Source organism: Phoxinus phoxinus (assembly GCF_949152265.1).
Source record: "Phoxinus phoxinus genome assembly, chromosome: 2".
Taxonomy (NCBI): domain Eukaryota; kingdom Metazoa; phylum Chordata; class Actinopteri; order Cypriniformes; family Leuciscidae; genus Phoxinus; species Phoxinus phoxinus.
In genome coordinates this window covers 46990000-47017499 of record NC_136877.1, presented here as the reverse complement: position 1 = coordinate 47017499, position 27500 = coordinate 46990000, and the positions used below count along the sequence as shown (strand labels likewise).

The window sequence follows — 27500 nt, the reverse complement described above, 5'->3', positions numbered from 1 at the left end:
CCGAAACGCACCGTGATTGAACACAGAAACCTTCTGAACCGTTACTAACCATTCGGGATCCAATAACCCAACCAGCGTCTTAACATGGCCGATTGCAGGAGTTACACGGCCCTAACTGACCGCCCCAGAACATCAGTCAGCCAGAGATGTGTTTGCTCATCCAGAGAGCGCCGGGAACCAAGGACACACAAACACACTTTGTCTTTCTTGTGTGTAAACAATGTATCAGGGGGTGTGAATGTCAGAAGGTGAAGGACGCTTCCCAGACATGCTGGCTCACCGAGAAACACCAAAAAAAAGACGACATTTTTTCATCTACGCACACTTAATTAAATATACATACCGAAATTACATTAAAGTGTCCATGAACAAACACAATTTTTTTGCTTTATAGATTTCCCCCCCGAAGCAGACAATTTCAAGGTGATCTTAGTGCCGGGCTTGCATTTTCTTAAGCCTAACTCAAACTGACATTCATGGCTTAGAAGATATTGATTTCTGTACATTTAAGGATGCGCCCTGCTGTTCCTCCCTCGTCTCTCGCTCCCTCTTTCCTCCCATCCCTTCTCGGCGCTTTCATTCGTTCCTCTGAAAGCTACACATGTTTGTAATTTGGCATGTGGAGGAGAGTGGCAGCGCCGGCGTGAGCGGCCGAGACGGAGGACAGACGTGATGGATATAGATAAATGTGAATAAAACATTCTACAGGTGCAGGCGCTCGTCTTCAAAAGCACAGGTTCACTGATCCCTATTAAACATACAGCACTGCCAACAACGTAACCTTCGTACTGCTACTTTTAGTGCGAACAGTGCAGACTCCTGGAGCCTGGAGCAAAACCACACGGTGCAGATGTCTTGTGAGTTTGCATCGGCGTGAGCAGAGAAATTCACACTGCGTAGTGTTTGTGTGTACGTAAAGAAAACACACGTTACATTAGTGTTCATGCTACCAGGTAAACACAATGAGAGTGACTATTACAGATAAACAAGGCCATAACTTAATATGTCATTTATAGTGCTTAACTCTTTCTCCACCAGTGTTTTCTTAAAAGTTGCAAATCACCGGAAGCATTTTTGATCATTTTCTCAAAATGTTCATATCCCCCATTATATTTTGTTATATCAGAACATGCAATAGCCTACAGAAAGAACAGAGCATCTGTTTTTAAACAAAAAACAGGTTTAACACCTGAATGCGGGTAAGTTTCATTAAAAAAAGCAACATTTTGGGCAAAAAATTGAGAAAACGAATTTTTTTCAAAGACTGGGATCTGGATCAGATTCAGGATGAAAATAAAAACAGATGGAGGAGATCTTGCAGTCCTATACCTCGTCCTGGGTCGACATTTCATTCGGTAACATTAGGCAGTTTTGATTTATATGCTTTTTAATGTTTAGGATCGTGCTATTTTACATATGCCAATGATTACATATGATATCGCTTGTTTCTGCTTCTTCTTCACATGTCTTTTGATCAGGAGATTCAGTCGTCTTTCAGTAAGATGTGTCATAGCGCCCCCTAGCGTGTAACAGTGAAAACATGGAAAGCCGGAAATTTCCATCAATGGCGGGAAAGCGTTGTCTCATGAAGATGAAAATTTCCATCAGTCGCAGGGGAAAGAGTTAATATGTAGGATTTCAGATTAATTAGCCTAAATATTAGGATTATAGATTAATCTGCAGATATTTGGCTAATTTGAGATTTACAACATGAGCCGCTGCTTCATTTGCCAATTCAATGGAATATCAGAAAATACATTTCTGATTTAATTAAAGTTAAATAAAAGTGTTTGTGCATTGTCATTATTTTACATTTGCTATCATTATGCATTAGGCAACAAATGGCATAGCAGGGGGAAAAAACATTTCAATCTATTAGTAATAGGCTACATAGCCTACTTACATCAACTATGACAAAACACAGCCTGAAATGTAGCTACACTTTTAGCAAAATGCCATTTCCCTAAAATGTGAGCCTTTCCACAGTGAAATGAAGCGAATTCAGAACATGTAAAGTGCAAATAAAGCCGTGAGAAAACCAGCACCCACTGTTGATGCTTTAAATCAACTTACATCGATTACATTTGGGTGAATTGGTTAAAAACGATTATCAGAGGTGTTGCGTCTCACTCCCAGGTAAAGGTCAAGCAGAAAACGCGCGTTCACAGACCCCCCACCTGCGCGCGCACCCGCTTCAAATGAGGTCCCACAAACCCCTGGAAGATTAACACAAGCAACACCGACAAGAACCCTCATTAAGAGCGTCTGCCAACGGCCACTGGGACAGAATAACCCCCTCCACCCCCCAGCAGCATCTGTTGAAGCGCAGAGCCCGGTATATGCGCCACATGGACGCATTAAAAACCTATTCGTCTTTCAAGAGCTCGTGGCACCACTAATAGCCCCTCATAACCCACATACCGATTTAGACCGGGCACACAAGTGCTCCCACGACGCCGGGTGTCCATTTAAACAAGCCCAGTAATGACAGAAGGGCGAAAGAAAGAAAGGGGTCTGCTCAGCCATAAATCGTCGTTTATGTGCCGGACACGCAGTTTGCATTGGTTTCTTTGGCTCACCACTAAATGAATTCACAGTTGCTGGGTTGCGGAAACCTCCCCCTTATTTACCGATACATACTACGAGAAATCGAGTCGTAAATTGCCCACTATTCCTTCCTGCGGCATGGAAAACCGTGTCACCTCCGTGACTGGAGTAATAAATTTTGCAGTGCGAAACGGGACTGATTGACCATCTGAAGTTAACACTAGCGTGTAAAACTTTTCGCTTCAGGTGTCTCAACGCTAACTAGTCCACTGGAAGGTGTCGACTAAGAGTGAAAACTGACACCTCCTTTTGTTTTAACTGTCCTGACAGCAGAGAAGTTGCTAAATAGTCCACCAGTTTACATTTTTCAATTGTAGGCTCAAACGTTAAAGTTCGAGTTTACACGGCGTTGACAACTATAGGCTAAATAAAAGTGCAGATGCATTGTTTTATATTTTACGCAGCTGGTGTAAATAGGGGTCACGAAAAGTGAAAGTTTACCACCTTGCCAGAACATATTTTGTTGAACATGCTCTAATGACATGAAGAGAAGTTGGTGACTAAAAATAGTCTCGAGGATGTCTACACGTTCTCACAAGTTCAGCAAGAACATTTCCACAAAGGTTACATTGTTTAGGCGGAAAAATGCTTGGTGTTGAGCAACTAAAACTCATGCCAATGGAACTGGAGCGTATCTGAAGGAGAGGCAGTGAAATAATAAACAGCGGCGGCTACTGTCGTAAAATTCCTCAACGCACACCGTCGATGAAATGTGGCATTTATTAGTCTGGCGACATTGATGCTCGTAACTTCTGCAGACTCGTGATTATCCACTAAGGGTCTTGTCGGTGTAATAGCGCTTAACAGCTTTCTTTCCCCATGTGAGAGACATTTCAAAGCCGTCCTTCAACGATTTGTGCGAAAACACGAGGCGTTTTGAGCGTCTCCAGCGCAAAGCTCTTCTTAAATAAACGGGAATAAACGCCGTGCCCAATGCCTTTAGTTGCGGCTCTTACCTTTTGTTCAAGGAATTCCAGTAGATGGGCTCCATGTTGGTCGCTGTGATCCCGAGTAAATCCACTAAGAATATCAGCAGAATTCCCAATCCATTTTCACAGCCTCGACTCGCCATTTGAAATCCCGAATTCCTTCTATTTACTCCCATCAAATCTGTGTGGGATACTCTCCCAGAGGATGGAGATCTCTGGACTCGGAACAAAGCGTTCAGGTGAATCCGTCAGTGTGATTCAGGAACAACGTGTTTGGGGAGCCTGCATGGATATCTGCTAAACACGGGAGATTAGATTAAACAAAGGTGCAGTCTAAGTGGATTTAAGCAGAGATTTCCCACACACACATTTAAAAAAAAATCGTCTTTAGGGAAAAGTAGCTCGTGGACAAAACTCCTGCGCGATTCAATTCCCACAGCCGTTTTGCTGCCGTTTTCCTTGCAAAGAGTTTACTTTCCCAAAAATTCCTAATGCTTATTTTTTCCCCAAGGCGTTTAGGCTGGACCAATCTTTCCTATTCCCTTTCACTCCCACTTCATTCTGTTTCCCCGACGAATTAGGACGGGAATGTGATGATAGATGGATGATGGTTTGGAGTGAGCTTTTCCTCTCCTCTTCAGAAGAACATGTTGATGCTGGACAGATCTCGCTGCTTGTCTTCCTCACCTCTAGTTCTCCTACTGGATTTTCCTGCTTGCCTCTGAGATTCCAGTAATTCCGCATACACACAAATGAAATGTTGCAATCCAGATAATTAACGGGGGGAGGGAATATAGCCAAACTATTTAATGCAAATTAAAAGCAAGCATGAAAACCAATTTACAAATGTGTCGAGACTGACAAAATTATTGCCAGATTTTCCAGGGAGGAAAAAAATGTTGCAATCCTTAATTATGGGTTTCGGTAGCAGGGTATTTGAGAATGTGCTCGGATGTGGCAAGTCATTAGATAGTTCCTTTCTCGTCTGTCCTGCTTGGATTCTCTCGATGTGTCTCTCTCACTGGCTGCAAATCCGACTAGTGAGACTTGTTCCTAACGCTCGGCGCACACTGACAGACTGAGTTGTTTGAGAAAGAAAGAGAGAGAGAGAGCGCGCGCGAGAGAGAGATAGAGCGAGTATGGCAAGCCGTTTTGACTTTTATTCATCCCCAGGATATGAATTCTTCTTGATGATATCAACAATTCAATTTTCACTAGTTAAAATGCTAATTCGTGATATCAGGAATTATATGTCTACTAGTAAAAATGTTAATTCTCACGGAAATGCGAATTCTTGATATCAAGAACTAAAAATATATTGTATTTTCACTAATTAAACGATACTGTCATTAAAATTAAATTGTTGATATAAAATAATAATTTATTACTAGTTGAAATTCCAGTTTCACACAAAAACAATTTTTATTGTAAAAATCATAATTTTAGATATCAATAGTTACATGCTACTAGTAAAAAATATAAATTCCTGATATTTGGCGAAAAATGGTCATTCTTGATCCCTCTAAATGTATTTTTAATATCTTACCTTTGTTATACCTTTGAAAATGCATTTCTGATATCAGTAATTAGCAGAGTAATTTCATATATTTAAAATGGATTTCTTACTAGTAACAATCACATTCGTGATATCAGAAATGAACATTATCATGACAATTGAATTATTGAGATATATATATATATATATATAGGCCATATATATATAAATGTTTTACTGGTATAGCAATTCAACTGTTGATCGCAAGAACAAACATCTGCACTAGTAACCACATACTTATTGATATAAGAAATTATGTTTTTTTTTATTTTTTTTTACTAAGAATTGTATTTCTGAAATGTGATATTGGTAGGCTATTTAAGAAATCAATTCTTAATATCAACAATTGAATTTGAATGGCCAGCCTATGGTGACATATAACTACCGTAGTAAAAATATAATTACAGATATCAAGAATTAGGCCTATAGTGATGAAATGTAATTCTTGTTATCATGAATTTTAAGTATTTCTGCGAGTGATGACGTCATTGTTGATAAAAAAAATTAAAATTTTTATTAGTTGAAATGTAATTGCCATTTTTACTAGTAGAAATCTAGTTCATGATATCAGGAATTCATAACCTGAGAATGAATAAAAGTGCAAGTGGCTTGCCATAGAAGGGTGGGAGGGGGGTTTGGGGGGGATAGGTTGGGGAGGTTGGGTGCGCGCGCTCGAATAAGAAAAATCCCATCTTCCGGCTGGAGTGCGCGCTAACAGAGCGGATTTTTCTTTGGGGGATTTGTTTTTTCCGCATGTAGAGGTGCTATTAAATCACATCAGCCAGGAACACATCCATATACCATGCATGCAAACATATTTCCCAATGCTCACGTAAAGGATTCTCGACATCCATAAATAAATAATAATAATAGTCTCTGAGCACCTATACATTTTGTGACTGCTTCTTTTCCGTTTGGTATGATGATCGTGAATCAGCCGATCACACACACCGATCATCGCTGTGCATTCACAAGCGACGGCTTACGGAGCCACAGCGCCCCCGGTGCACTCGCTGGTAACGGTGCATGTAATAACATTTCATGCTGGTGGTAACGACACTAATGACAAGCTTAGGAAGATATGCATCCGATAAAGAGCTTGTTTAATAAATATCTCTACCGTCCAATTGAAACTGGAATGATTTTCAGCATCCTGCGTATGTGAAAAAGCAGCAATTAACTGTGTTTGTATGCCTGTCTATTACATCTGAAAACAACAATTAAGAAGTGTACTAGGAATTAAGCGCCGCTGATGGGACCCGAGGCGTGTGAACGGGGGACTAAAGCCTTGCCTACACTGACACCCAGTGGCCAAGGAACGATACTGCAGTCCACTCACACACTGCAAATCAAGACACACCTTTGGACAGACACATAAATTTGATGTAATGTTAGTACAACAATAAAAATCGATCAATCCATCAATTTCATTTTTATTTTAGTGCCATTACCTTTAATCAAAAGACTTTAAATGGCATTAATATATGACATTTGACAAATAACAGGCATTTTAACGTCTAGTAAAAAGGATACATTTGTTTTAGATTTTCTTGGCGTATAGCAACAGTTAGCAACAATATGTTTTATATTGTAGTTTATTTCCTGTAATAGTTGAGCATATTTCATAGAAAAAAAAATGTTAAAAGGCAATTAAGCAACAATTACGAGTTAAAATATTACGTCATTTGGATTCAGTGAGTAAGATTAGTCACATTGTATGTTAATATAATTCAAATAGGACTAACACTAACAATGTAAGCTGCTCCAGGAAATTATTACATATTTAATATGTTGTTAATCAGTAGTGTCAATCACACTATAATGTAAAAAAAAGACTAATTAGAGTATTAAATATGAATAATTATATCAATATTTGATCTGATAAACCTGTTAGGTCAACAGAGAATGTGCTCACTTTTTCAAAATATTATATAATATATGAAAATGTTTGTATTTCATTTTCAAAAGTACATGGAATTTTATTTATTTATTTAATATTAGTGTCTCACTGCAGGACACAGTTAAAGGGGTGGTTGATTATGATTTCACTTTTCTAACTTTAGTTAGTGTGTAATGTTGCTGTTTGAGAATAAACAACATCTGCAAAGTCACGACGCTCAAAGTTCAAAGCAAAGGGAGATATTTACTTTTAAAGAAATCGTTTTTTAAGGACTACAACAAACGGCACAACATTCCTCCCGGGTTAGTGACATCACCAACCCTAACATTGACATAAACCCCGCCCCCTGAACACGATTTATAAATTATCATGACAGAATATGATAATCAATGACTAGAAGATAACTACACATAAGCTACATAAATTCATCAACTAACCATTCAGAAATGTCCTGTTGCTTCTACATGTTGTCACTTCTTGAGTCTCTCCATCATTGTCTGACGGTTTGAACATAAAAGGCTAAAAGTTTTTGAAATTTTCAGTGCATGTGTGTATGAGGTAAAAGGACACAAGCTCTTGTAGCTCCGCCCCCTGTGCCGGGAGCAGCAGCTCATTTGCATTTAAAGTGACAGACACAAAAAACTATGCTTTTTTTTTTGCTCACCCTCAAAAAGTGACAATTTTAACATGCTATATAAAAATATCTGTGGGGTATTTTGAGCTAAAACTTCACACACACACTCTGGAGACATCAGAGACTTATTTTACATCTTGTGAAAAGGGCATTATACCGTCCCTTTAAATACCCAGACAGACACTGTGGTGTGACTGTGAGAAGATCACAGTTGAGGGGGGATCTCATCGGTCTGTGTCGCAGTGTCCATGAGTCCTGGCTCTCTCCCCAGTCTGCGCAGCTTTAACAGGTAATCCGAGTGCAGGGAGGAGTCAGTCAGGTCCACAAACCGCCTGTAGCTCGCCTGCACCTTCTGAAGGAGGAACAGAGGCCCATGACATGCGGATTCAGATCCAGTTAGACAGATGCAGTTAGTTAAACAGGTGCATTCTCAACAATCACCAAAGATGGAAACGTCCTCAAGCCAAAGGTCAAAAGTCAACACTGTTTTTTATTAAGACAGGGATGGAGGGAGGAACCAGACCCGATTCCTTCTGAAATTAGTGAGGGAGCTCTAGTAATGTGTAAGTAACCGCTCCACGCTACATCTGAAATCACGTACTGTCTGAGTAAGTACTACTTACTTCGCAACCGTTAAAAAAATGTATGTTCTAAATACTATGAATGTAATCTGGACGTTCTACATTTATCATGTGACCTAGAGCGTCAGTTGCGTCGCTTCACTCACTGTCATTCATAAATCCTCTCCCGTGGCCTCATGGGAATGTAAGGCTGTGTGTCCACCAAAGCGTTTTTCACGCAGCTGGCGTGTTTTTTCTATTGTTTTCAATGGGAGCACCGCGTTTGTAAAACGCCATGAGCGTAACGAGGCACTGAGCGTCTTTTTCATGCTGAAGCGATGAGCGTTCGCCGTTTTTTACCGGTCGCAGAGAGTTGAAGAATGTTCAACTTTGGGTAAAACGCAGCGCTCATCACTGTCTTTTTATCCAACCGACCAATCACAGTGTAGGAGGGGCGGGACTAATACCACACCGACCAAGGGATATTCTGTATCATAGCAACGAAGCGTCTCAACTGAAAAAAAAAACTTTGCATACTTCCCTACTATATAGCAGGCAAAAAACAGTATGTGACTAAAGAAGTATGTCTGAATCCACAGTACAGATAAAAGAGTAGGAAAAAAAGTACCTGGATGACCTAGTAGGTGGGATCCTGGTGGGATTCTGAAGTGTGCATACGATGGAGACTTTACTATCCCATGAGGCCACAGGAGAGAATTTATGAATGGCAGTGAGTGAAGCGACGCAACTGACGCTGTAGGTCACATGATAGTGGCAGATCATTTGCTGTTGATTCAGTATTTTGTGTGTATGCAGGTATCACTATATAAATTTATATAAATGTAGTTAAATTTGACGTTCACATTTAGTATGTATTATTTTTCCTGTGCCTTTGTTCTTTTGGGTGATATTGGTATTATTTGTATTATTAATATGATTATTAATATTATAATAATTTTTTTGGGGGGGTGGGGGGTGGGTGTCACCTGTGAGTATAGGCGTGGTGTGTTTAACTTTTAATTGTCTGACGAAGAGCCTACGTGCTCGAAACGTTACCACCTGTGTGTGAGTCTATTAAACTTTTCATATTTTCGGAGCCGACTTTTTCCCTTTTTACACATTTTGTTTTTTAGTTGAGCACCCGACTTGAGCAACATTTTGCTGTGGATGTGCGTTCTTTTGGATGTGATTTTAGCATAGCGAATGTAGTACATCCGGATTACATTCATACTACACACACTTATACTATATAGATATTTTTTAGCGGTTTTATACCCCTACCGTCGTCACTGGCAGGGAAGCTTCGTGTCATAAACAGTCTATGATCATAAATGACAGAAAATTCTGTCAATGGCGGAGAAAGAGTAAACAAGAGCCAAACGTCAGAGGAGGTTCTGGCTCGGGAGGAGAGAGAGAGTTGTGTTCTTCTGTCGTTTTGTTGCAGAAGCTGCTGGATTCGAGCAGGTCCCGTTTTAGAGCTGCTCATTTATTCATGATGACCTCATTACAGGGGCTGACCTTAAACTCTGCTTCATACTGAATGCTCTCCCTGCAGGCCTGATCCAGACTGTCTCGCAGCTGCTGGAGCCTGCAACACACACACACGCACCACTTCAAAACATTATTACAAGGAAGAGAAAGAAAAAAAGAGAGGAGAGGCAGTGTTGATGATGACAGAAACAAAATCTATAAATTCTAGGGTTCCTGTAGAAAAGGGAGAAGGCAGAAAGATACAAAGAGAGAAACTGATGAAATGTACAAAAGGTGGGAAGGAGAAAGAGAATGGCTGAGATGCATCACAACAGGGATCTGGGCTGAGCCGGGGAGAGCTTCGTGTGTGTGTTATTGCCTGTTTTGTAGCTCAGATATCTCTTCTTCATGTGTGTCCTGTAGGACCCGTTTCTCTCTTTCTGCTTTCATGTCACACTCCTCACGAACACTCGTCTCTGCGTCCTGCACACACCTCCTCACACACTCCTGACACACAGAGGAAGCCAATGAGCAGAATGACTCGCTATGAAATACGCTATTCTGATTGGTCAAACTGTGCAGGTTTTGTTTCTTTAACTAATGCCGCATATATTAGTACATCAATCAGCAGTTAGTCCGTTAATCAGGAACTGCATCATAATCAGTTGTTAATGGAAGCAAATTATTAAATAAATCGTATTGATTTGTCTGATTTGACTACAAGAGAACCTGATGGAAATTAACAGCTATTTGTTGTCTTGTCTGTAAGGCTCGTTTGGTTTAATTGTGTTTTAGTTCGGTTTTCCCTGTTCCCGTTTTCCTGAGCTCTAGTTCCTTGTTTGTTTCCATGGTTTCTCATTAAGTTACACACCTGTTCCCTGTTCTGTTGATTATTTTTCCTTGTGTATTTAACGCCCTGCACACTTGGGCGGTCCAATGAAAGATGACCTATCGCGGCGCTTGATTTCTGTCGCGGCTCCTGAACGGTGGATCTACGTCGTAGAGCGAGAGAGGTTCAAAGACGGCTGCGGTCTTGCGACCAAAGATAGCCTGCGATCATTTTCTGACAGTGTCAGTAATTTAGCATGATCGTCTCAACCGTGTGTTTGCTGCTACGACCTACATCAGATGACTAGCCAATGCAAAATTGCATTCATGAAAATGCAACATGAAATGGAGTATTGATCAACGCAACATGCGCTAAAACTCAAAACTATTTTCCTCAATCTCCATTTACAAGATTGGCATGCTAAGTTGGCCTCTTTTCCCTAGACATGACCGCGTCCATATTCTCCTCTTTTTTCAGCGCACATAAAAACCACAATTGCCAAAATGTGATTCATCTTGCTCTATTTGTTCACCACTAGCACATGCTGATGACGTCTTATTCTTCTATACTAACTTGCGTCGTAGCCTACGATTCAATAGGTGTCATCACCATGCATCCTCATACATGCCGTACCCATGTTTATTAGATCCATGTTGTACAGTGTGATCTGAAATTATATTATAGGATTGCCCAAATCACACAGTCTGTAGCAGGAATTAGCCCTTTTTTCTCAGTTCCTTGTTCTGTGTTAACGTTATGTTGAAAGTGTGTAGTTATTCTTTGTTCCTAGTGTTTACTCTATCTCTGTCGTTTCTCCTGTCATGCTTCTGATTGGATTATACTCTACCAACCCTAACAGAGCCATTTATAATAATTAAAAGTAGATTTAATTTGGAATTGTGTATTGTTTATGACTACTACAGTTTTTTGGTTAAGTATGACGTTTTGCAGTTATCTTTAGCTTTACCTACTTCTCTGAGAGGTCATACAATTTCAGAAATTGTTTAATCTTACCCTTTAATATTAGCTCTGTAAAATGTTCTGTGATTAGCTCATAGTCTGTTTGATGCAACTGGCACCATGCGTCTCAATTTAATATAAGTTTGCTACAGGTTTCATCTTGTTGCTAAACCAATTTTGAGGACTGTAATTAAAAAATTATTAGACAAAAAAAAAAAAATTTGCTTAGTGGAAGCTTAGAGGTGATACACAGGTAAAATTCAACACTTATTTAAACTCAAATCAGTATTTCATGTCCACATATTTATTAGTAGCTGCGTTACTGCATGATAATATAGTCAGCCGGACATTATTGTCCAATAATTTTCTTTTGTACGTTTACTACAGACCTTATTTTACTTATTATTTAAAAACCCCATTATAAAAACCCACAGGAAAATCTTGAGGGACGAATTAGTCTTCCGTGTTTTGTCGTCACGACTGCAGCTTTTTATTGCCCCAAATTTTTTTTGACATGTTATGTTAACATACCAAACAAGACGTTAGTTACTTTACCACAATGTACTGTAGAGTTATTTGGCTTATTATTGAGCATCCGATAATAAAGATCAAGATAAACACACACACACCTGAGTCTCTTCTCGTACGGTTTGTATTATTGTCTCTCTGGTCTCCTCTGCCTCTTTGTTCAGCTGTTCTCGCAGCGTCCCACAGGCGTCCCCTACGGCCCGGACCTTCTCTTCCTCCATCTGAGCCTTCAGGCCTTCACAACGAGCCCTGAACCGGGCCTGAAGCTCGACCTGAAGCTCTCGCCGCATCTCAGCCTCCAGCCTGTCCCTCGCTCGCAGGGCCTCCCGAAACCCGGCCTGCAGACTCTGGGGGAGACGTGAAAGAGAGGAAATAGGCCATTATCACACTGATACGTATTACTTCCGCATTCAGTGATCTTTGTGCGCTGCCACTTCCGGTGAATCACTCAGGCGAACCCATGATGGACCACCCTAAGTTTACTTATACTGAATCCCTGGTAAATTGACCCAAAATAACTTTTTCTGACGTACATCGACTAACTGAACAACACTCCATCACAGCCCGCTCCAAATTGGACAAGGGATACAGTTTCTTTTTCGAGAACTTCATCTACGACTACAAAGTTGAGTGGCTACTAGCTACATACATTACACATAACATAACATTAGCTAGGTAGGTTAGCTTATGCTAACGTCAGTTTGGCATCAGCTCAGATGTTTGTATGGTTCTGAGGTGTTTAAACCCTCTGGGGTCGGCAAACGCACCGGCGCGTTTTGCTCGATTTTTTTCACATAACCGCAAAATAGACTTAAAATACTCCGCCATTTATGGTCATACAGACTTAAGAAATACAAATAAATAAAATACAGAAAATAAACTGTTAAATGTCTACTTTTTATGTGTCCACTTTAGGGGTGTAACGGTACGTGTATTCGTACCGGACCGTTTCGGTACAGGGCTTTCGGTTCGGTGCACGTGTGTACCGAATGACTGAATGCAATATTTTGTGTGCGGAACATAGGTACATTTTCGTGTTTCCACACGAACATATTAAGTGGCGGAAGTCTCCGCGTTCAGCGCAAATCCCGCCCTGCAGCTGATTCTAAAGTTTTACCAGTATTTTACCCGTCGTCACTGTAACCTAAACCAATGAAATAGACTGCAGGGCGAAAAAAAGCTTTTCCGCTCTGCGTGCGCCGCCGCACTCTCCGTTCCGTGTGTGTGTGTGTGTGTGTGTGTGTGTGTGTGTGTGTGTGTGTCGGCCCGCTGCGCTCTCTGCTCAATGTTCGAGTCCGTGTTTGCGCTGCGCGTTCTGCTCTGTCGTTAACGGCCCAAACACTCCAATCATGTACCGATCACGCACTGGAAAAGCAAAGTCCGCTCAAATAAGGTGAAATTTCTCAGTAGTACACTTCTATTTGCTGAGCTGGTATAGTTATATATATTTGAGGAATTGCAATTTATAACAGCAAATTGTGCAATTAATTAGTTCATTTTTTTATCGATTCCCAGCCTTAATTTTTAAATATGAGCAGGCCTACAAGCTGGGATTGGTAATGCTGCACTGTAATCATAGTTTTTTATTTATATTTTTCATTATATTTTATTATGTGATATTGGTTTGAGACTGAGAGTATTTTATTTAGTGGAGAACTTTGCAGCAGTATTTTATTTCTTATTCTTTTTTTATTTTATATATATGTTATTATATTTTATTAAAAAGTGTTTAAAAAAAGTGTAAACAAACTGTTAAAAAAAAGTTTATAGTAATAAACAACCTGCAGTTTAATGTTTGCATTTCTTTCCCTTACTGTACCGAAAATAAACCGAACCGTGACTTTAAAACCGAGGTACGTACCGAACCGTGATTTTTGTGTACCGTTACACCCCTAGTCCACTTACAAGCGAAAAAAAACATTGTACTTTTGTAAAATAAAGAAAATAAACAGGGTGTGCTATATATCTTTATAATCATTTAAGTGCACTCTAAAAAATGCTGGGTTGTTTCAACCCAATTTTGGGTAAAATATGGACAAACCCAAACTTTGGGTTAAAAATGTAATGTATGGGTTTGTCCATATTTTACCCAAAATTGGGTTGAAACAACCCAGCATTTTTTAGAGTGTGTGTACTTTTAAATGATCTAATTAAAAACTAAATCAAATATTCTTCTGTTTATGTAATCTGTATGAAAAAAGAGAAAGATGTTAAACCCAACTAAAGTAAGATTATTCACCTTTAAATGAGGCTGAGTCAATTCACCCATTTCATTTGTATTCTGATAGAAAGAACGTTAGCCTCTGTCGATGTCAGCAAGCTAACGTCAGCATACGAGTGCCCCTTTTGCTAGAATGAACAACAATCCTCAGAGTTTTTATGAACAAGACTCAGTTCAGTCAGGAATCTGTGAAAACTTAAGTAGGGTTGGCGATGTTTGTTCGATTTACAAAGTGGAACAGAGCAGTGACATCTAGCCTTCGTTGTTGAACTGTGCCGGAAGTAGACATGCACAAAGTTGAAAAATCCCGCCCATGAAACCCGGAAGCGTGATAATCCCCTATAAAGAGGACGGATGAGGAGGACAGAGAAGGATGAAGGACAGATGATGAAGGTGTTGGTGTGAATGAGAAAAGCAGGAGATTGAGAGGTAGAGAGAACACAAGGAGACAGGAGTTAGGGAGGGAGAGGAAGAAATGGATGGATGATCAGTGTTGGCAGGGCAACTGTACTGGGCTTATGAAGAGGAGAGTCATCTTTGGGTTTGGCTGCGGCTTGCTTTCCCTGGAGAGCAATTACACAAGCAATTACACCCTATTACAAAAGCTCTTCTCATTTCTCTGACACAATGGCGAAGATTTGACTGCTACTGGCGTTGGAGTCGAAACCGGATCATTCGTTAAATCTGACACTCGGACGCAGCGAGGATTATGCTGCTGTTGGACAGGGGGAATGAAGTTGAATTAGAAAGCCGAGTCTTTTTATCAGAAAGTTTTAATCAAGTCCTAATAAAATCTCTCCTGACTGCTTCCCTGGAGACTGAAATATGGCTTTCTGGATTCCAGGAGACAATGTTACAGTCTAATATGTCTGTATTAATTACTTTTTCGACATGGTTCACTTGAGGATTACAAATATTCACCTCCTCTTGGAGTTTAAGGGCAGCACGTTTCTCCTCCTCTGCCAACTGCTTAAATTCCTCCACGACGGGGGCGTCAGGCTGTTCCCGGCCAATCACAGGTCGTGAATTGACCAAGTTTGGAGCCAATTTTAGGTGGTTGTCGGTTCTAGCATTGGGAGAAGACCACGGACACAACCGTTCTCCTAAGTCTGGAAGAAGAAGTGCTTTTAGCATGAGAGTCAGTGGTTGCAACAGGTGGCAGATTACAATCGTATAGAAATTAAATATGGCTTTTAAATATGTATTATAAACGGAAGATCTCTTATGTATGCCTCATAAGGAAGTGTCTCAGACGCACATAGGAAAGAAAAAACATAAATGTTATCTCTAGTATCTCACTCGTTTATCACTTAATAGAGAGAGCAAATGAAAACTTTGGTTTAAGTCTTTCCACATGTTCCTCCTGTGGAAAAAGAGCCACATGACTCTTTCTAGAGTTTCAGAAGAGAAACATCTCAAACTGTGCTCAGATTCGCCAAGATGCTGTAATGTAAAGAGCTTTTTCCAAATATCTCTGATTAAATTCTTCCAATCCTTAAGTATTTGAGAAATGTTGTCCACATTCATTTACAGTTCTATTCTTAATGTCAACAGTTGTTTTATTTGTCATTCAGTGGCTCTGAATGTTCAAATCACCTCTCGAAATGCTTGCTACGAATGCGAGAAACGCAGAAAATGTATCCCTATCCAAAGTTTATTTTGACGGACAAAAGAGGCAGTGTGTAAACATGCCGAAAAATTTAAGAAAAATGTGTTATTTATATATAAAATAGTTATATTTATATACAATATAAATCATATAAAAATATATATGCAGTATATAAATGCAAATATTTCTCAAATATATACATGCATGTGTGTGTATTTATGTATACAAAATAATTACACAATACACACACCTATATTATGTAAACACAAACTTTTATTTTGGATTCGATGAATCGCGATTAATCGTTTACAGCCCTACGTTGACGCTAGAAGCTGTCCACAGCAAAGCAACCGTTGCAAATCCACGCCTCGACTCGACAACCAATGACGATCGTATGCACCGTCATAGGACAAAAATCAGAAATCAGACAGAACAAGGAAGAAAAGGGAGAGAAAGAAAGCGCAATAGAACAAATACAAGAAACGCAGTTCGTAACAGTCCTTTGGATTGTTACGACCTTCGTTCCTGTATTTCTGTTTCTTGTATATGTCCACACTTTGGATTTGCATTTGTGTCAGGTGTCTCATCTCATTATACACATGAAACATAAATAGTTAGTTCACCCAAAAAGTAAAATACTGTCAATGACTTTGTTGAAAGTAATACAGGTTTGGACCAACATGAGAGTGAGTAAATTATGATTATTTGGGGAACTATCCCTTTAAGACTTTGTGTGAAATATACCTGAGTTCTGAAAGAGCAACTTTTAAGCAGGTATATTTTTTTTGTTTCTCTCAAATACATTCATTCTTTTTGTGGATGAACTTTTGTATAATAATTTGTGACCCCTCTTCCTACATCTCTCTGTTTGTTGGACAAAAGTCCAGTAGCAGACACTGCGGTAGTAAATGCCAGAGTCATTAGGCTGGACGTGTGGAGGTTGATGATGGCACTGATTGCTGTGAGTTTTACTCTGGTTGTCTTAGGCAGAGAATGTTCTGTTCTGCCCTTCGGCATGAATTCAGATTACACTAGTGGAGAGGAACCTATATGTGACCTGGTATGCGCTAATGAAGGCTTGAAGAGAGAGGATGTTTGTGTGGTATTAAGGCTAAACTCACCCAGAATGTGTGTGTGGAGCACTCTCTGTGTGCTCAAACTCGTCCTGTTCACCATCTTCTCGAGAGACCTTGTGTCCCACATTTTGCCTCCACAAACACTGAACCTTGGTCCACAGAAGCACCAGAGATTGGTTCTTAAAAACTCACAATTTCCTGCCCTCCACCACGTCTCATTCTCTTTCGGGATTTGTCTTTTCTCTCAGCCTTTGACTTGCTGATGGTCGCTTAGCAACATGGACAACAAAACAACAGACTGCGCTGCTTAGCATTCAAGAATGATTTGATCCAAGAGATTTCAGACAAGATGCCTGCCAGCGTGTGTGTGTGTGTGTGTGTGTGTGTGTGTGTGCGTTTGATTGTGTGGAAGTGTTTTATGAGCAGCCTCCCACTGCGCTAGTCATTTGAAATGTTTTGCTTCAGGGTTCATGCTCATTTGTTGGTCACATTTTGTGCAATACAAAGAGCCTAAAATGGAATATAATACTCAAAATGAAACCTCGCAGATATTTTGAAATCAAAACATACAGGAATTTTGATTTGATTTATTGTTTTAGAATATCTCTGTTACATCAGAGATATTCTAAAACAATGAATCAAATCAAAAATAAATCCCAAAAATAAAACATACAATTACATATTTTAAATTAAATTAAAATAGAAAACAACAACAGATGTTTACATTTTCTAAATACAATATGATGCTTGCCCATGCAAAAGTTGCTGCCATGATGCTAGCTGTCCCCACAGTAAATACCCACTGGAGTGCCACAGGGCTCAGTACATAGACCGCTTTTATTCTCCCTTTACATCAAATCAGTATTCATCACCTCTTACATCGTTCTTATGAAGATACTCAACTAATTATTTTTATTTCATCCCTCTAAAAAACAGGTATCCTCATGAATCACAGCATGTCTGGCAAGCATTAATGCCTGGATGAAAGGTCATCATCTGAAGCAGAATTGATCAAAAAACCTCAGTTCATCCCAGTGAGGAAACAACTTTGCCAAGACCTCTTCATTCTCAACTCTTTTCACCCACACAGAGAGCAAAAAAAAAAAACCTTCTAGTCACACTTGACAACTTCCTGCCATTTGCGCCCACATATGAACCAGATTCACCCAGCTGAACATCCACTAAGTCAGACCTTTTCTCAGACAGACACGATCCTACGTGCAGTCAGTCAATGCTGAATGTCACACCTTCAACTCCTCAAGCAGGGCAAATAACTTCAGCTGTTCTCCTCACACCCACATGGTGTGTGAACAGCAACATCCTTACTAATCTTCAGTTGCAGACACAGCTAAAGAACATTTAGTAAGTTGCTTTAGATAATATGTAGTTCTAAATGTTTTGGCGTATGTTTGCATGGTGTTCCCTTGTTTTATTTACCAGGTGAAAACGCAAATCTTGGGCTGGAATAAAAATAGCTACAGCTCTTAACTACTTTTTTTTTCTAACTAAAAAAAGTATTAAAGTCCCCCTGTGGTGAAAATCAAGTTTTTAATGTTGTTTATGTCTATGTGGTGTTTTTAATAGCCTATGCTTTAAGGCAAACCATGTGTAAATTCATTTTGCCTATATTTCTGTTGATTTGTTGAAAAATCGGGTAGATTTAGCAACATAGCAGGTGTATGATGTAGCCTATATTATGATAAACTATAAGTTCAAAATGATAGTTCATAACTAAGAGTTGTTCAAAGCGTTTATGATGATTTTCAGAAGGCAGCTGTTTGACTCTGAGATGGCGAACGGGAACATGGTTTGTGTAATATTAGCAACACATTATTAGCTGTTTGATTACATAGTCAAGAAAAGGAGCGGTGGTCATATTAATTACCGTAATGTGTCCGACTTTGTAAAGAGTGATACCATTGTGCAGTGTTTACCTCAGTAAGTTGAACGAGTGGATCTCTGAGCTGCTGTGAGTGACTGGAGGCGGGGCAAATTAGCATATTTTAGCAGATACGTGTAACCTAAATGAAGCAAGGGTGTATAATTACATTCAAGCTATTTAAAGAAATGAAGAATAATTTTTTTACAGGGAAAAAAAACGTTTAAATATGTATAATTCTGGTGATCAAAGATGAGTTTTAAGCAATACAATTATTGACATTACCGATTTGATTGTGTTCCGTTTAATTAAAATGTCTTAACTTGTCCAGTGAAAATTACTTATTTGGTGACATCTTTTGGGACGTCTCCAATAACTTAGTCCACTTAATGACCCCTTGACTGCAAGCTCACATTATTTTTTGAATCCAACACTCACATCCAATATAAACCACACTACATTTATTTTTTCTCGATAATCCATTAAACTCAGATTTTAGGTAAAAATATGGAAGAAAAGATCTGCCATTTTACCATGAATAAGATTAATGTTATCTTTTTTTCTTAAGATAACATTAATCTTAAATTAAAATTTTGAGATTTAAAAAAAAAAAAATTGTAGATACATTTTATAGTTTGTTTTTAAATGCCTTATAAAATGTATCTGTATTGTTTTAATACACTGCTGTAAAAAAAACAGCAGACAATATTAAACAACTGTTTTCTTGAGAAAACTTTAATGAATTGGGCCTATGATTGCATGATATCATAGAACAAATGCTGGACGGGAGAAGTTAAGCGCCCATGAAGTTTAATACTTTGAGCATGAGCAATAGCAACTTACCTTTGCAAACACAGAAAGACAGTGATATTTTTTATGTAAACATGTTTATTAATCTTAGCCACTGCGGTCTACCTGTAGCAAACGGTTCCTCTGAGCAGGAAGAGCCACAAGCAGACCTGAATGAGGTGGCTTACAATCCAGGACAACTGTACAAAATAAAAGGGTTTGTGTAACACATTTGTACAAAAAAAACTGAAGCTTTCAGCAGTGGATGTAATATGATATTCAGCACGCTGACTAGAGCATGTTTGGCAAGCCTGAAACATTCAAACCCACTGCTTTAAAGAGTAAATAACAGAACATACACACAAGGTAAAAGTGTACATTTGTAAAAATGCACACCACTGTGTCAAGACGACAGCTAACATTACAATATGAAAAGACTCTCTCGCGCGCACACACACAAACAAACAAACACGGGTTATTATAAAAGGGAATGTGCAGCCTCAGCTAAAGCAATGAGACCCATTGAGAGGCAGGAAACCAACCACATTCACACACAATAAAGCAGATTACAGGCTTACAAAAATATATTCACAGCTGCCCACTGTAGCTCTAGAACACATTTAACATTATATAATGTCTCAGTCCATCATACACAGGCCTTCCCTGTGTCAAAATCATCTCTTGCATGGATTAAACCTGCTCCTGAAATAACTGTTCAGTCTTCACTGAAAGTCCCGGACAAGGCTCAACGTGTTTCCTGAAAACAGGTTCTACACGGTGAAGGGAAAACAAACCCAATGCAAATCGGAAAAGGCTGTGCAGCTAAATGGTAAACCTGAGAGGCATCTCACTCCAGCAGCGACAGATCCTGGCGCAGTGCTAGACAACGCAACATAAACATCAATTTAAGGAGCCATCCAAACAAAATGAAAACTATGAATGAATTATTCATATTTCAGAGGTGTTTCCAGGTCATCTAAATCATAATTTGTTGTCAGAACCAGTTTAAATTCAACGGATTTTGGTTCGTCTTGACTTTTAGACATTCACCGATTGAACCTAGCGGCATGCAAAAAGGCCGGAGGATTTAAAAAAAGGACTATTCAACAATTAAAATGAATGCAGAATTACAGTCTTACAACTCGTCACCTAAACAATCAGTACGATGGGTTTGGCAGTAGATTGTGGGTCCGTTTGGTGTGCAGTTTTACAATCAAAACTCAATGAATTTCAATGACTGCTGGCTCCTCCTCCTGCACACTCTCATTGGTTGGGCCCAACGGGCCGGCCCACCACAGCACCAGAGCGTTGTCCTGTCGGACGTCATTTGGTGGCAGCACATTTCCCTCGTCTGAATCCGACCCCGAGTCCCCGCTGTCAGACGGCCAACAGAACTTGCGCTGACCACTGGACGAAGCCACCAATGGCATGAAAGGGTGCACACTGTAGAAATGAGAGAGTAAAACAAGTTAGCAATATTTAGTCATTTAAATTGATTTATTTAGCAGATTAAACGTGCACTATGTAATAGGGGTGTAACAATATATCGGGTCACAATAAATCGTAATACAAAAATGCAACAATATGTATCGTGGATAGTGACAATATGTATTGTGTATAGTTCACCCAAAATAACATTTTGTGTGAGGAAAAAAATCAAGTTTTCAGGGTCAGTACTACATTAAACTACTATATATATATAAAAATAATGCAATGGGGGAATATTTGTGAGTCCTGATAATGCCAAATGTTTTATGTTACCAGTAAAAAGTGGCCTACATTATTTAAATATATCTAGCCAGTGAGTATGAGCATATTCGTCTAAAATAATTCAATATTTTCTGCTTCAGAATCATGAATATTGTTATTCTGGTGTCTCTATTGTCCTGTGCATTGGGTTTCTAGCACCGAGTCCAAGCATATTCATTTACACACACAATGTAATATCAAATTTAGCATTTTAATCAACAGTCCATTTTTTTGTTATCCTTTTACCATATGTCTTGTATCACAATAATATCGTATCGTGAGTTCAGTATCGTGATATATATCGAATCGTGACATGAGGGTATCGCTACACCCCTACTATGTAATATTGACAGCTAGTGGTTGAAATGGGTCCTGCAGTCGAAATTCATAGGCATCTGAAATCTTAAAAATGCTGGCTTCGGAGGGAGGAAGGCATCAAGACCCGTCCGAATCCAATCTTAGTTTCACTTCCCGTCTCCTGAGAAACCTTCATCTGATCGATTTTTGAAGGCAGCATAGATGTATCCTTCACTGCCTTTGATATCCCACAATCCTATGCTTTCCAATTTGTGAGAGATGAGCAATAAAATAAAGATGGCATCTGAAAGGTGTGTTTGCTGGTCAGTTTGTGGGTAAATGTAAACGTTTTCCACTTCTGATGTAATTTCTAGGGAGAAATTACTATTGTAGTAATTAAATATTCACCAGAGCTCGCTCTATTTTTCTGTAGATCATTAAACCGTTACTCTTGCTCAGAAGAAGTCTGTTCGAAATCAGTTTCGTGAGGAACCTTCGTCACTGCCTATAAGGCAGCAAAGCAACAAATCACTGCCTGAGTTTTCAGACGCAGCAGAGTTATTTTAGCGGTCAGCATAAAGCGCTGACTCCGAGCCTGAATGGTTTCGTGAACCTGGACAGACCAGCGCTTGCACTGCAGATAAATAGCAGCGATGGCAAAAAGCACTCGCTGTTTATCATTCATCTTTGATATTAACCATTTTATGTACTGATTCCATTTATGTTTAGTCTTTTCCTTTAAAAAGTCATTCTTCAATTAGGGGCACATCTTGAAAAATGTATTTGTTTAAAAACACATACATGCACAAATTAGATATACACTATCATTCAAATTTTGAGGTCAGTAAGATTGTTAAAAAAATACTTATAGAAATGAATACTTTGAAAATTAATACTTTGATTCAGAAACATCTATTGCATTGATCAAAAGTGAATCTTACATTGTTACCAAAAAAAAATCTATTTCAAATAAATGTCGTTCTTTATATTCAACTTTCTGTTTGGCAAAGAATCCTGAAAACATGTATCACGGTTTCAACCAAAATATTAAACAACTGTTTTCAACATTAGTAATAATAATAGATGTTTCTTGAGCAGCAAATCAGCTTATTATAATAATTTCTGACGGATCATGTGACTGGAATAATGATGCTGAAAATTCAGCTTTCAGAGGAATAAATTACATTTTAAAATACATTAAAATAGAAAACAATTTTAAATTGCAATATTATTTCATACTATTACTGTTTTAATTGTATTTTTTGATTAAATAAATGCAGCCTTGCTGAGCATAAAGCGACTTCTTTCGAAAACATAAATAAATAAAATTAATCACACTGACTTTTGAACAGTAGTTCATAAATATCACATTAATTGATAATATGCTTTCTAAGTTCTTAAGAAAAAGTGCAAGTTATAGTTTCCCTGATTGTAATAAATGTATTCTAGAGAAGGCAGGGTTGGGGACAAACCTAATATAGGGAAAGTCTGGCACAAATGTAACCTTTGAGTACTCTTAAAATTAGGAAAATTAAAGCGGCACAATAAAAAGATAAAGAGATCACAATCTATTCCTTAAAGCGAAAATTTACAAAGCATTATTTCTTTAAAATCTGCAAATAAGGTTTAAATTTGAGTCAAATTCAAAGTGATTGTCATGCCTTTTCTACTTGTACCTGATGCCGTTAGCACAATCTGTGTGCGCCTGCATCTGCAGCATTGGCTGTAGTGTCTCCTCATTCCCATCAGGTGGCGCTGTGAGGGTGTCCCACACTGACACCACACCATCGGTGTCCCCGCTCAGCAGATATCGTCCAGATCTAACTCAGACACACAAATATCAACATAACATGAGCAGAACATAAACGGGTCTAATTGCTATGGTTGAGTTTTTAGGCAGGTTGTAAATCTTGATCTTACTGGTCCATGTCAAAGTAGATGCGCTGGTTGGTATTGACGTTCCTGTGCAAGGAGAACAGAACCTGTCCTGGATCTCTCACGTCCCAGCACAGGATCTCTGAGTCCTAAAGGCAGTATTAGCAAGACAATTCAAAACATACAAGCAAATAGCAGTGCTTCTGATTGGCTGATGCATCTGATATCCGAAAACCGAAGCTGTGAGGAACAGGAATACCCACTGACCTTGCGGCCGCCCGTGTACAGGTGGTAGCCATTGGGTGAGAACAGCAGGTGTGTAAGGCCTCCGTGGTGTCGAGTGGGCAGAAGAGCCAGCAGAGATCCATCATCACAAGAGTAAAGGCCGGTCGAACGAGAATATGACCCTAAGGCGTACATGGACTGGCACGGACTGAAGGCGATACAGGAGATAATGCCAGTCTGACCCTGTTTCTTCACTTGAAAGATGAGGGATGAATGAAATGAGGGGAAAGAAAAACAGGAACAAAAGTTATTTTGTATTTAGTTTGGTTTCGTATTAGAGAACGAAAAAGATTCATGGAGTAATGAGAATATACAGAGGGGCGTATAAGTCCAGATGAGAAAGAACTTGTTATTAAAGGGATAGTTCGCCCCAAAAATTAAAATTCTGTCATTAATTACTCAGCCTCATGTCGTTCAACACCCGTAAGACTTTCGTACATCTTCGGAACACAAATGAAGAGCTATTTAATGAAATCTGAAAACTATCTATCCCTCCATTGACAGATACACAACTGACACTTTGACGCTTCAAAAAGTTCATAAAGAGATCGTAAAACATTTAGCATTTAGTAAATTTTTTAAAGAAGATTATCAATCGCTTCATATGATGAACAGATTTAATTTAGGTTTCTATTCACATATAAACTTTGATCAGCAAAAATAAACAGAAGCTCAACCGAACCTGCTTGATGTGCGAGAACAAACCGCTGGCACGAGAATGAACCTCATTGGTTCTTGCTGAAGCTCAAACGTGAAGCGTAACACGGGAAAAGATCTTTATTTGTGTTCCGAAGATGAACGAAAGTCATCTGGGTTTTGGAACGACATGAGGATGAGAAATTAATGACAGAATTGTACTTTTTGGGTGAACTATCGCTTTAAGGGGTCTAACGAGAAGCTGATTTTACTGGCTTAAGGGAGTCAAACAACATTGCAACTTTCCGCATAAATATAGTGTTCATTTGATGTGCCGTCACAGGTGTACACTTCTGTTCAAAAGTTTGAGGTCGGTAACGAAGTTAATTTACAATTAAATAATTTAAAATAACTGTTGTCTATTTCATTGCATTTTAAAATGTAATTTATTCCTCCATTACTCCAGTCTTCAGTGTCACATGATCCTTCAGAAATCATTCTAATAATTGCAAAACTATAAATGTTACCCTGAACTATTGAACAGTAGTGTACGTATATCAGCTACTTGTGGCTCATCCAATCAGAGTATAAAGATGGAACTATATTATCCATTTTACTATAATATAATAATATAATAGGCCGGCATATTTCAAACACTCATCAGTCTGAACAAAGATCTTTTGTGTTACATCCAGACCAATAATTACAATAGCAGTGTTGAAACAACGTGAATGAGTCAGACACCACAAACATGCTAAGATAATTATATCCACAGCCACTGTCTAGATGAGAGCCATGCATGCCATGTCAGCTTAATCAAGCCAAATATGTGTTTCCCGCCATGAATGCGCTTGGAATGAATCCACCCAAACAAACAAAAAGAAATGAAATGGGATTACAGGCATTGCACACCCATGCAAGCCAGACAGCCGCCGTAATGACCCCGATTAAAAACCGTTTGAAGAGTGAGTGATTGATGTAGCGGTTATTTCTCTACAAGAGGGACCCTCACCCATGGTGGGCCTCTCCTCGCAGTCTCTCCCGGGACGGTCGGTGTAGAAGATCCTGATGATTTTATCAAAGCCGCAGTAGAGCTGAGAGCCGTCGGGAGAGAAACACAGGGAATGGGCCGCGGTCAGCTCATCCAGGTGGTTGTAGGGTCGAAAAGATGCACGGACGTCCCCGTAAAACGCGTCCCATATGTGGACTGGGTTGTCCCGGCTACTGCTGGCAATGCTGTAAAAAGAGGGAAACAAAAAAATACACTGCATGTTATAGAAATACACTGCAAAACCCTAACTTTTTTTCAAAACAACAACATCAGACTTAATAATCAGTCTGGCTTTCATCCAAACCGGCAACACAAAAGACCCATTCACAATAGAGAATCTAACAAATGAAGAGCTAAGACTATCTGAAGTGAAAGATGACGACTGCCGCTAGATGAAAGAAGTTGGGCATATGAGTACGTGCCCTCCAAAGGATTGGAAAACCCCTAGGCAATCCCTTGGCATTGATAGGGGACAGTACAAACTATATATATATATATATATATATATATATATATATATATATATATACACACAAGTATATATAGACTAAAACATTTTATTACATTAATTAAGGATTTCAGAACATTTAAAAAAAATTTTTTGTATAAACCATCTCTGCACTTCAGGATGTTCATGGCGAAACAAGGCACGTTATTGCATGGAAACCTGGTCATGTGGGGATTAAATACATGATTACGAGCGAAGGCTATGATTTTAATGTAAAACTGCTAAATTGTCAGATTGTTTTTCACCAAATTCGATTAAAGCACTTTAAAATGATCAGTGAGTCACATGGATATTTTGATCACACTCTTAAGGCGCGGATATATCTGCCATTGCTCGATGAACTTTCAGACGAAATCCAGTTATTGTAATAGGAATCCGATGGGGAGTTTCAGCATTAGTGCGAAAAAGTTTCCCACACAGGTTTTGCTAATGTTTAAAGGCTTCATGACATGAGAAATAAATTTGCCTTAATTTTTTTGACATATAAGAGGTCTTTGTACCATTCAAAAATCCTGCAAGTTTCAGAGCTTAAAGTCCACGTGAACCGGAAGTTGCAAAGGACTTTTCTCCAGTGTTGTGACGCATTTCCGAGTGAAAGGGAATATTGATCAGAGGGCAGGGTTTTACTTCAGCGCTCCTCCTCTCCATCTCTCGCCCATAGCAGAGTAACGGTTCGAGGGGAGTGGTTAAGCGATTAACCAACCCAAGCCGTCAAGCCTATGTCATCAGAAAAAGAGCCATTCCAGACCCGGAAGTAACTTTTCAAACTTTGATTAAAGATAACTTCGGCAAACAATTTTTTTCAGTGTATTAACTTGCACGGATTAATTGTTCACACAAGACTAGTAATATCCGCTAACAAAGTAAATAGGGTCAATTTTGATTTCATGCCGACTTTAAAGGCAGGCTAGCAATAGCAAGCTAGCTTTGAAAGCATGAGATCCCACCCTCCCTTCAGAGCGTTCAATTGAAAACGTATGAAAACCCCAAATTCAAAATTAGAAAATTGTGAAAAGGTTTTCATAAGCTGTAAGCCAAAATCATTAAAATTATAGCAAATAAAGACTTGAAATATCTCACTTTGCATGTAATGAGTCTATATAATATTTTAGTTTCACCTTTTAAGTTGAATTACTGAAATAAATACTGAACTTTTGCACAATATAAAATTTTTTCGAGTTTCACCTGTAAATAAACTTGCCCTGTCAATCTTTGTTATGCTCAAACAGCAACATTACAGACTAACTAAAAGTTGAAAAAGTGAAAAAGCATAATAGGACACCTTTAAAATAAGAAATAAAAATGTTAAATCCATGTCATGACCCCCTTTAAGCTGGTTATGCAAATTCACTGTGCTGACCAACAGAACGCAGATTGGTTTGTAAGTGAATTTTTAAAGATGTGCTTTACTATGCTTTTGACAAATTAATGCCATATGGGTTTGGATTGGAATGACAAGAATAAATGATGTCAGAATTTTTTTTTTTTCGGAGAACCATTCCCTTAAGTACAGATCCGACGTTCGTCTCAACAGGAGGGCAACAGTTTAAAAG

The 27500-nt window shown here is 38.9% G+C and overlaps 3 protein-coding genes across 4 annotated transcripts in view; all 3 read right to left on the bottom strand.

The window, feature by feature from the left end:
* The window catches only part of efnb3b (ephrin-B3b), a 93279-nt gene extending 88678 nt beyond the window's left edge, over positions 1 to 4601 (bottom strand). The window contains exon 1 of the mRNA XM_079591573.1: positions 3564 to 4601. Coding sequence (XP_079447699.1) covers positions 3564 to 3712 — 149 coding nt within the window. The 5' untranslated portion in view covers positions 3713 to 4601. The remainder of the gene's footprint in view (positions 1 to 3563) is intronic.
* Positions 4602 to 6509: 1908 nt separating this feature from the next.
* Positions 6510 to 15395, bottom strand: LOC306984126 (uncharacterized protein). Its single transcript, XM_079585187.1, has 5 exons — positions 15115 to 15395; positions 12074 to 12319; positions 10035 to 10162; positions 9704 to 9773; positions 6510 to 7977 (listed from the first exon to the last, which is right to left on the bottom strand). The coding sequence occupies exons 1-5, from the start codon at positions 15325 to 15327 to the stop codon at positions 7831 to 7833; spliced, it is 804 nt and encodes a 267-aa protein (XP_079441313.1). The 5' UTR covers positions 15328 to 15395; the 3' UTR covers positions 6510 to 7830.
* A 4157-nt stretch (positions 15396 to 19552) lies between these two features.
* wrap53 (WD repeat containing, antisense to TP53) overlaps positions 19553 to 27500 on the bottom strand; it is an 18822-nt gene continuing 10874 nt past the window's right edge. The window contains exons 7-11 of one of the 2 annotated variants that reach the window (XM_079605541.1): positions 25401 to 25624; positions 23735 to 23946; positions 23513 to 23616; positions 23269 to 23412; positions 19553 to 20989 (exon numbers count right to left, since the gene is read on the bottom strand). In XM_079605541.1, the coding sequence (XP_079461667.1) occupies positions 20767 to 20989; positions 23269 to 23412; positions 23513 to 23616; positions 23735 to 23946; positions 25401 to 25624 (907 nt within the window). In that variant the 3' untranslated portion in view covers positions 19553 to 20766. The remainder of the gene's footprint in view (positions 20990 to 23268; positions 23413 to 23512; positions 23617 to 23734; positions 23947 to 25400; positions 25625 to 27500) is intronic. The other variant, XM_079605542.1, reaches the window with a different exon arrangement.